General features: G+C 44.8%; 2 protein-coding genes across 2 annotated transcripts in view; both read left to right on the top strand. All coding sequences in view use genetic code 11, as the record gives it.

Moving 5' to 3' along the window:
- EGR_06347 (hypothetical protein) overlaps positions 1–2,892 on the top strand; it is a gene marked incomplete at both ends in the record, with an annotated part of 17,465 nt that extends 14,573 nt beyond the window's left edge. The window contains 3 exons of the mRNA XM_024495596.1: positions 1,163–1,512; positions 1,891–2,051; positions 2,772–2,892. Coding sequence (XP_024349994.1) covers positions 1,163–1,512; positions 1,891–2,051; positions 2,772–2,892 — 632 coding nt within the window. The remainder of the gene's footprint in view (positions 1–1,162; positions 1,513–1,890; positions 2,052–2,771) is intronic.
- Positions 2,893–7,734: 4,842 nt separating this feature from the next.
- Positions 7,735–10,755, top strand: EGR_06346 (hypothetical protein; the record flags this gene model as incomplete). Its single annotated transcript, XM_024495595.1, has 2 exons — positions 7,735–7,788; positions 10,426–10,755. The coding sequence occupies 2 exons, from the start codon at positions 7,735–7,737 to the stop codon at positions 10,753–10,755; spliced, it is 384 nt and encodes a 127-aa protein (XP_024349993.1).
- Between the last annotated feature and the right edge of the window lie 392 nt (positions 10,756–11,147).

The raw sequence follows: 11,147 nt of genomic DNA, 5'->3' as shown, positions 1-11,147 counted from the left end.
TCACCAATGCCACCAGGTGCCATCAGGTGCCACCATCAAGATGTCTGTTGTTCCCGGGTGCTAGTCAAGTGAGCCGAAGGACTGGTTGCTGATATGACATGGACCCTGCACGTAGGTTAGTGGAAACCAACACCTCCACGGTTAACGTTGGCATAACGGTCTGTGAGTGAGAAGTAGACTGGAAGGTGTGCACCACTTGGATGCGCCACAATGATTTACGAGACGTCAAGAAGGCGAACTTTTCTGTTATCACTGCAGTTGCAACGTTGCAATTTCTTTTTCTTTTTTCTATTCCTTTTCTTTTTTCACTTCTCTTATTGCCTGCTTTTGGAATAAAGAAGGAATGTGGGTGAAAAATCGCCCGCATTAACACTGTAGATGTTGTAGGTCTCCTTATTTGATGTTTTTCGAGTGGACGCGAAGTGCGTGAGGCAGCGATTGCGGTCACTCATTGTCAGTGGCAGACGCTGCCTTTATCTGGCAATGATGGAAATGTGATGATTCGGTCTTCCGTGCTTGCCTCGATGGTCTGCTGAGAGGAGGGGACAAGGACGTGTTTGATTGTGGTTAAGCTTGACTCAATCCTGCGAGTCAAGCCGAGAATCAGGATGAGGGAGTTGCGGTCGGTTGAGTGGACGAATATCAGTTGTTTTCAGATGCTTCAGGTTCTCCTCTTCATGTAACACGCACACTTCAAGATGTTCACTCCGCGTAGAACCCCACGTCGAGGTGGAGGTGGAAGTCGAAGCTGTAATGAAGTTCGGTGTGTTTGCGGAAGATTGCAAGAATTCATGACACACGACTACCGTTGTGCCTCACCTCTCTCACTAATGCAGCGGTACCAAAGTTGCTGATAAGGTCAACCGATATGGATGTTGGTGTGCTGTTGAAGGTTCAGCCATGTTCTACCGGGAGGACATTTCGTGTGCTGATAATTATTTATGGGGTAGTTTGCCCAGTGGTATGAGGAAGGTATAGGTGGTGACGGCTTGTCTTCATATCGCTGGACACACAACAAAACTGGAAGCCTTTCTTGAAGTATTCCATTCGATTCAATTCAGTTTGGCCTCATTGCATTATTGGGAGGGGGGAGTTAGGGAACCAAAAGACGGAGAAGGCAGAAGTGGGCCGACTACTAAAGTGCTTTTTATTTGTGAAATAGGTGGCGTTGGCAACTATGACTACTACTCCCAACAGTCTCAAGTCGGCGGCTACGGTAGTGGAGGTGGCGGTGGTGGAGTGACAAGTCGAGGCAACACGACAACCGCTTCGACTAGTGGTAATCCTCATCTCGCGCCGCCTCCGCCTCACCATCCCAGTGGTGGTGGTGGCGGCGGTGGTGGTGGTTACCATCCTCGCGCCTACCATGGAGGTAGCAGTGGTCAACCCCCGTTGCATCCCCCTCCGCCTCCCCACCATCCTGGACCTGCGGATAATCAGGGCATCAGGGCACGCTCCTTCACTCGGGGTCCGCCCAATCGCTTCTTCAACGACTACGAGACCCAGTTTGTTGTCAAAGCAAGTCACTTATTTACCAACTACTCTGCTCACATGCTCATTGAAATGGGCAATATATGGGAAGCGTCGTTGTCGCTTTGATGATTCTTTAGTGAATTATCCATACGGGCGAGATAGTGGTGCATCGCCTCGATTTCGAAGAACCCGGAATGCTTCCTGTTTTTGACCGAGGAGATGATAGAATGTGATACGAATGAATGAGGTACTGTGTGAATCACCGATGGAAGGGAGGGAGGTCGCGAGGTGGATAGAACGAGGTCACATAGATATTTGGACCGTCTTGATTTACTTTTTCGCCTTTAATACCTAATTTTGTGTCTCTACGACTGAATCTATCGATTTGAAATAAGTAGGTGACGTTATGAATTGTAGTTATTCCGTGACTTCTTCGCGAACGGCAGTTGCCCGAGCCTCAACGAGGTGCGTCGTCGAATGGCACACTCACAGTTACAGGGCCGTCGCAATGCCAACAGCGTACGCGCCAAAGTGAAGCGATTGCAGGCGAGTGGCCGATGGAAGGACTATGAGATAATGTGATGCGATGTGATGTGATGGGACGTGACGTAGCACGTACCACGTGGTTTCGCGTTTGGACTCTCCTTTGCTCCCCCCTTCCCCTCCTCCTCTCCTTCCCGTCCCTGTGTGCATTTGAATTGACGGTGTTCTGGCTCCTCTCGTGCTCTTTCCTCCCTCCCTTCCTCCCTCTCTCCATCCATGCCCCAAGTATGGTTTGCGGCAATATGTATCCCTGCCTTCCACTACTTTCGCCCCTTTAAGTCTACGTTCTCTCACCCTTCCTCCCTTCCTCTGCTCCTCTTCCACTTCCCACACACACACATACCTATCACTGCCCTGTTTTACTTCATCAATTTCAGTCTCTCTCTCTCTCTCCCACTCTCCCATACACATACACACACACGTTCTCTTCTCCCCTCTTCATTTATGCGAGTGTTTCACTTCTTCAACGCAAGTAAATCATATTATCGTGTGATGTGTTGCACCTTCCTTGTTTCTTACCCTTCATAATGAAACACTTTTTGACTGACTACACGATGGAGTACTGAAGTAGATTGACAAGAGTTGGTGGAAGTTGTTTCACAGGGCAAAAATTGAAACACTGAGTGCTTTTTGTACCCGAAGGGTCGGCGTGTGCTGCCATCTCGATGCTAGCAAAATATGAAGCGTTCTACCATCTAGCCTCAGATGTTGTCCCTTGTGAGGTGTCCAATCTGAGATTGTCTGTGTTGAAGCAGAAATGTTATCCAGTTGAGTGGTTTGTTTAACTGCATGGATGTCTTGGCTACCACAGCTCTAGTTGCTGTTTCAAAAGTGCTGCTGCGTTGGTTGCACTGCTGTCATATGGGAGTCATCTAAACTCGCCTGCACCTTCCTAGCAAAGCTGACTCTTCAAACTGAGGCAATCTAAATCTCGATGAAAAAAGATTCCATGCCTGCTTTAGCGGTACATGGGAGGTGGGTGTTTCATTGGAGGTTCAAGGAAGGGGCGGGCGGTGCCTAAATAACACCACCTAGCAGTCATCCCGATCGACACTTTCACAAGATGGCTATCATCGATTGAAGTAATGCCGCGTTCGAGCGACCTAAGTACATTCGTGTCGCAGATCCTTTCACGGTGTCCACCCACATGGAATTCGGAGAGGGCCTCCACGATATGCAATCACCTGTTCTACAACCGTTTTTATAGTTTCGGAGTACTTTTTCACTCCAAAGTGTGACGTGGCATTTCTGGATGAAAAAAAAATATTAGTTTTTTGGATGTGAAACTCGGGAAATTGATACCTGTGATTGTTTTATTTAGGCCAGGCATACTACTGAATTTTCCAAAGTAGAACAGTCAAACTAATAGGTGTCATTTTACAATGCGTTGTACCTCAAAGATTCATTGATTTTGCTGAAGAGAATAGGTTGCGGGTCACCAAGTGAGGGAGGAATTTACGAGTACCACTCCTATCCAAGCTCCTTTATGAAGTCGGAAAGCGATCAGATCAGACCAACTATACTTTGATGTCTTCGTCACCGTTTGCTTATCTGTGGAATTTAAAAGAAGTTGCTTTTCAAAATTTGTCAAATACTTTAAAAACAAGTAGAAGAGGCAAAAGCCAAGTCAAGAATCCTCCGAATTTTCCCTCTTTTTTGCATGCGTCTTACTGTGCGGTGCCCGATAGTTTGGCCTACATTACCACTTCGCCCTCCCTTCCCAGTGAAAGGTCTACCTAACACGCCCTTTTTGATCACCAGTGACAAATCATTTTCCACTACTCTCATCAAGTGAATAAAGAGAGACTTTTCTCCACAAGCGATTCGTTCACCACTGAGTAATTTCTCGATGGAATCAACTTCTTTATGTGTGGGTGGTGCTTTCTCCGACAATGACTTCCAAGGCCACGTGACAATTATGTCGACAGATTTTGGTGTCTCTACATCTGTGGAGGCAGGAGAAGTGTCAAAACCTCACTGAGGATGTAAAAACTGGTATGAGGTGTGCCGTCTTCCTGGTTTATAACGTACACACCCGATGTCTTCCTGCAAGTTACAACTAATCGATGAAGATCTACCAAAATTCAAGGAAAGTTTTCTTGTCACAATGTCGCTTTTGTCAATTAGCTTAATCTTTCTCATTAAAGACTACTTCGTGGCAAGCCAGTACTTGCCAGGTATGCCATTCATTTGGCCTATCGCTTCAGATGTGATACCAATTTTTAACCAGAAGTGGTAGCCCTTTGGATTGATTTGTGAAACAAAGTACTCTGCAGGATTTATTTATTAATTATGTAGAAAGTACTCTCTCACAGAACAACGACATTAAGGGTAATTGTTGTATGTAGAGCCTACAATTTTCCAGTAAAGTTCGCTAATGAAGGTGAACTTCCTACAGGTTAGACGGTTCTTTTCAATATTGAAGAGGAAGTTTGTCCACGTAAAGGGTCAGGTCCAACCAAGCCTGTGAAGAGGGAATACTTGAATTAGAGGACATCTTGAGGCATTCCAACACGCCACTACCCGGAATACGACTTGGCACGGTATAGGGTGTCAAGGAGATGCAGCATTTTTCTTACCTTTTCTACCCCAGTGCTTCTGGCGCTGTTCTTCTAAGCTCCAAGTGGTGCCAATTACCTTTTCTTGGTATTCGTAATACACAATCACATGGACACAGATGGAAGAGGGTTAAGCGTTGCCGCGTGGCCTTGGAAGGAAAGTGCAATACACATCTTATAAACAAACTGTTTCTGTCACTGTTACACTTGAAGATGAATGCATCACTCGTGAGAAGAGTCCCTTTATCCACTTGTAACTAGTAAAGAAAAGGTTGACAGATGATATTGTCAAGGGGGCTTTTAAGTGGAAATGGCAAGAGGAGTAGCCAAAGAAAGTGAGGAAATTGGGAGCCACACGGTACGACGTATTTTATAAAAGCCAACATGTCTGGAGGACAGTCAACTTGTTTTTCACTTTTTCCACTTAACTTCAATATATTTACAGGATTGTGAAAAGCAATGTATTTCGTGTTCCATAGAGAAGTGAACGAAGACGAATAGCTCGAAGTTGGGCTGGTCAGGTCTAAATACTTTCTTTCTGCAGACAGGAGACTGGGTGAGGGAGGAGCACGCAACCTCCGACTCCAATCAGACATCTTAAATTCATTGTATTCAGGAATGGTACTTCATCTCCGCAGTACAATGCATTGTGAAATTTTTTATAGTGCGATCACGCTACTTTGGGTAATTCAGTAGCACACTCTCACCAAAACAGATTGTTTGCATGCTTTACTTTCAACAAAATTCACATATAAAACTGTGTATTTTCTTTCCCTAAGCTGCATGCTCATGCTTAGAATCGAAAAAATACGCCAAAATACCACAAGCAGACGTGAAATCAGTAGTTGAGTAGTGTGCGGGACCACTCTGAAAGTCTTAAGTGAAGGCACCGGGGAGGGGTTTACCCCACAGATGTACTTAAACCGCTTATTGATGAGATTTTTTTAAGCTGACGATTGAACTAATCTGTATTTGTAGACGTGGTTTGCATGGCCCTCATCTTTTGCACTTTCGCTAAATCATCCATCCACCCAGTCAGAGGTCATCGTGTCGTTGTTTTGAATGCTGTAGTAGTAAGCAAAAGTATCCAGGGAACAAATTCTATCTATCACAAATGCAAACACGGAATCCTTCCATAACGAGTTGAAGGGTGTCTAAATTTAATTAGATTCAGCTCCACTAAAAATATATGGAAAGGCTGAGTTGTTAAACCGCCGACAGAAGTAAGACCAATGGGACGACACCCCAACCAAGATGGCAGTTACACCCATGAGAGGGACAACTATGTAGCTAAACAAACTACCAAATTATTAACAACTCAGACTACAGTTGATTTATTACCTTATCTCCCCATTTGACTAGATCACAGAGCTCCCTACTTATTTCATATGAGTAGACCCACGCACGCTTCCAAACAAATTTCAGTAACGAGAACGTGACAAAGATCCGCAAATCCTTCCAAGTTTTATGTTAAACAGATCCTGCCCAACCTACTCATCCGCCTTATTCAGTCGAAATAATCTTTTGTCCTGTCCTTCCCTTTTCCCCTACGTCATTCATTCACACAGTGTTCCATTTGTATTCCACGTGTTCTTTATATTTTGTTTTTCTTTCTCATGCACATTCACTCGTTAAATTCAGCCAATCGCCCGTTGAGATGCGAAGGAGGTGGAAAGGAGGAACCAATGCTTCTTATTAAGTGGCTTCGCCTTCTAGCATTTCTACCTGCGAATGATGCGATTTGTAGGTGCCATTTTTTGCTTTGCAGAGTAATTTTAAAGTCCTCAAAACCACTTATTTCTCAAACCAATACACATTTCGATATTTTTTTCCTTCCTCTCTTCTATGTTTCTATCAGTTTGCTTACTACTCTCTCCCTCCCTTCTTCTTTTCACTTACTCTCTCCCCTTAGCTCCCTATAATGCAGTAAAGTCAAACGTTGTCGATTTAAATTTCAATTCCTCTAAAAAGGCTTTTAGTTTTGCTTGGTGTACAGCGGCGTAAAGACGAGCCACCACCGACAGCTCTCTTCATAATCAGCACACAAAATGTTCTACAGGTGGAATATAGTAGAGCCTTCAACAAAACGCCAATTTTCACATCATTATGCCTTGTTGACAGCTTTGGCACTGCTGCATTCGTAGTGGGGGTGAGGTAATACGATCATCCTAGCTTCTCCGACTAGACAGTGGCCATCTGTCATGAATACTTACCACCCTCTACAAGGATAACGAAATTAACTTTAAATTCGACCTCATCTTCAACCTCCACTTCAAATTTCGCCTCCACCACAACCTTAGCCTTACTTTCGAGTCCGTTGAATGGAAATATTAAAGATCCAAACCTGTAGCACCTGCAGCATAGGCGATCGCTGCTGCAGTAACCTTGATTTCATTCGATTTTGCACCCAAATTCCGTCTTTATTCTAAAAGCACACAACAAGTAAATTAAAAAGGAGAAAAGGAGGAGAAAAAGAGGAAAAGAAATGGCAACTTTGCAACTGCAGTAATCACAGAAAAGCCCTCCAACCTGGCGTCTCGTTAAACCATGGAGACTATGGTTTCCACCGTTCTACGCGTAGAATCCATGTCATCCCAGCATCCAGTCCCTCGGCTCACTTGACTAGCACCCGGGAACAACAGACATCTTGATGGTGGCACCTGGTGGCACCTGGTGGCATTGGTGGGCAAAGCCAATCCAAGCGAAGAACGTCCTCCATTTACTCGGTTCGACGCTAAGCTCAAATATCAAAATGTCGCGACATTGACTGTGGGTGCAGACGACTGAGTTAAGCCGTGGTGAGAGATTCACAACAGTGGACGGACACTTCAGGTGATCACGTCTTTCCTTCCCATTTCAATGCAAGGCCGGTGATCACCGATCTTACGCCAGAAGACCCTCTGCCTGTGAAATCGCCATGAGTACAGCGATTAGCTCCATGGTAGCACATCCCATATGGATAGCATGAAACCCGCCTTGACCTGCCCTCTCCGCCTTTGGGAACAAGTTCCCACCAAGTGTCAGATGTTGGGCATATCCTGAGCGAAAAACCCTCTCCAGATACTCACATGACCTCCTCTTGCCAATAAAAATCCCACTCCCACACGTGTGGCGTAGTAGAGCACGAGGAGGCGCTATTCAGCAGTCCCAACAAAGAAGAATGACTACGCAGAACGTCGGCGATGCCACTTCGGAAGACGGCAGGGGAGGAGAGGTGAGTGGAGTGTAAAAGAAGTGGGTCAGTTAGACGATGACATCTGTTTTAACTGCATTTCCAAGTAGGCCACAGTCCTTCCTGCCATTCCATCAACTCAACCTACACACTCAGAGTTCCTGCTACCAAAGCCACCAGTCCAATAGGTCGCTCAGTCCGTCTCACGACCCCCTCTACCTAAAGTTCTTGTAAAATACCACATTTTTTAAGCAATTTTTACATTTATTTTGCCTCCAGCGCCAACCACTCCTGATACTTTTTAAACACTGCTTGGGAAATAGCACAACCTATTCCATGATTTTTAAGGCAACAACTTCCTTTTTAATTGCAACAAATTAATCAGTCCCTCTACTTTTCTGTTCTTTGTTTTATTGTCTTCTTTGCATAAATAAACAAACCGGGAAAAAAACGCTACATCACAAATCCCCAAAGGGGAGAAAGCAAAACCCACTCCCTCCCTTTTACATTCTTGTCAGACTTGATAGTTTTGTTATAGCATAAAAGTTATTACAACGTCGAGGTCATAAAGCCCACCACAATACCGAAAAGCGCGTTAGGTGCGGCAGATGTGCGCCATCTTCAAAAGGCGTCGTTTTCATTTTTTCAAACAAAATTCACTTAGTGAGTTCTACAATAAAAATCTCTCAAAAACATTGCACATTTTCCCATTAAACACAGAAATTCACAATTAAGGAAAAATATCCAGCCTCGTTTTTGGTTCTGTTTTTTTTTCTTATCTGCACTTTTTTTTAAGGAAGAAATTTATTTAATTTCCCTGAGAAGAAGACCCCATAAATGTGCGATTTTGATTGGTCAGTGGGGAGCATTACCTTTATTTGACTCAAAGAGCTTAAAACGATGGACTTTTTTCCTCAAAAACTAGTTCTAATGATTTTAAAATGAAATTTTTTGTAAGCTGACAAAATGCTGTTAATCTGTACTGATAAATTATATCTTCACCATCTGGTGGCTGATTGGTGACTTTCAAGGTCATGTAAAATATCAAAAGGGATTGACTTTCTCAACAAATATCTTTGTTCGGCACAATGACCCGCATTTCTTAATAGAAGTCAATGGGATGTAGCTTCTGGTAGAGACTATCCATTAATCCAAATGTCAAATAATTGTGTACTGGGCGGAGACACTAATATGACAATTTTAGGGTATGCATGATGACATCCGTCTTTTAAAACAGATTAGGCTAATGATAGTAAAGTGCATCAACCAACACCGGTCTGATCAACCAATCACCCAACCGAAAGGGGTGGCACCCACTTTTCCACACGCATTCATGGTGGTATGCTCGTGGCACAACTTGCAGAGAAATGTTGCCTTGACAACAATGGGGGAGGGAGAGGAGCAGCTGAGAGGTGGTCAATTGTAGGAGGTCTGGAAAAACAATTAACCCGACTCCGTGTCCACCTTACCTCCCCTTGCCTCTCCTCGCCTCCCTTTACCCTGCCCACTCCCCTGTTCCTCGCTATCTTCACCCAGGCACTAATTACGCCAAATTCCTTTGTAATCGGAGTCTCTGCGTTGACATGTGCTAGTGTGAAATTACAAAATGTCACTCGACTAAAAGGGACATCTAATTCTCCGACCCATTAGAGGATATATTTGTTTCATGAGGTAATTTTATTTAGGAAGGGCTGTTCCTAAAGCGGTTGTCAAATACACATTTTCCATGTTATTTTCAAGTCTGGCTTAAAATGCGTTTTCGTTGTACTTCTTTGTTTAATAAAAAATGCGAAAGTGGATTATAATAGGGTGGAGGTAAGTATTACTCGGTAAGGGAATTACTTAACCACCTGAACTGCCAAGGCCACTTCAGGCGACCACTTCGGGGCATACAGACGCAAATACCCACACGCACACCCACACACACCGGAATTCACACACTACCACGCAATCCATCATGTTGGAGGGGAATAAGAAATGCTAGCCATGGCACGCAATCAAAAACGCCGCATGTCGAATGGAATCCTTCTACCTGATTAGGGCTGCGGGCATCGGTAAGGCGAGGCGAGGCGGGGCAAGGGGAGGAGAGGTGGGAAATGGCTTCCGCACACTTAAATTCTCATAACGAAGGAGCGTTTTTCATCCATCTAAGGTGATAATTCCCTCTCTCCAGTGGCGTTTATGACGACTTCCACCTTAGGCACCTCATTTTCCCGTCGACCAGTCTCGTGCATGTGTGCATGAGGGGGTTTCGTTTGTAGTTGGGCAAGAACACCTTCATTCGACATCGTTAAGCCATCTTCTGAGGTGGGAAAATTGAGAACCCAATGGAAAGGGCCACCACGATGATTCATGTAGTGCAGCATAAAAACACGGATGCCAGGAGGTAAATTTGCCGGCTACCATCTTTGTGGTGTGAGTTTAGACGCTCAGTGACATGTGGCAACTAGAATAATGCACCACGACTTCCTCCCCTTTTCCGCCTAGGGGAGACATTTTGGACTGCCGCCTCTGTACAGTCACCATTTCAAAGTTGCACAGATGCTTTCCAGTTTACGTAAGGGTCTGACACCCGTTTCCTAGTCCCACCCACTTCTTCCTTCCTCCTGTTTCTTGCCTGTCTACTGTCTATGGTCTACTGTGGACGGTCTATTCCACACGTGATCATGGATAATCCAGGAAGCTGATCATCAACAGGATACGGAAGAGGAGTGGGATGGTGACAATGAGGGCACGCGTCTTCCCATCTCATCGTCAAGTGTGATGCAGAGTCATCTTACTCGCCATTTGTGTGGTGGTGTGTGGTGTCATATGGGATTTACTCAACCTGAATCTCAGTTGCTTCCAATCACGAGAAAGTGGCCTGCAGTGACACCGACAATGATGACGTTGCTCTTGGCCATGTTTGAGTTGTGTCGCGGTGATAAACTGTGTCCGAGCTCCACCAAGCACTTCCGTCCCCTCACCCACGCTAGGGAACCGAAGCCCTCTGGAAAGGGAGGGGGATGACTTGATTGGCACTTTAAGAGTGCGTGGGTGGTGTTGGAATCTACAAGTCACTTTTTATTCACACAAGTCAGTCTTCTACCCTTGAAAGGTGCAGGAAATAAATAGAGGAGTTTTGAAGCCACCCATCAAACGAGGTACCTGTCATTCCAATCTCCCCTCCATTTTACCACCAGCCAAACAACAACCCAATCACAAAGTTAATTCCTCTATAGATTGATTCGTTCTACTATCCAAAAGGTGAAAAAAATATACAATTTCTCTTCCCCTCTGCTGGCATGATATCTAGGCGGTTTCCACACAAGGACGTTACATTAAGGAACGCCGCGAAATCGGTAACAACTCCCCCAATCACACACACTCAAGAGATCTCGATGTATCTATCTGAACCCAGT

Source organism: Echinococcus granulosus, assembly GCF_000524195.1.
Source record: "Echinococcus granulosus chromosome Unknown EG_S00055, whole genome shotgun sequence".
In the NCBI taxonomy this organism is placed as follows: Eukaryota; Metazoa; Platyhelminthes; class Cestoda; order Cyclophyllidea; family Taeniidae; genus Echinococcus; species Echinococcus granulosus.
Note: the sequence above shows the minus strand (reverse complement) of the source record. Positions and strands in the feature narration are given on the sequence as shown.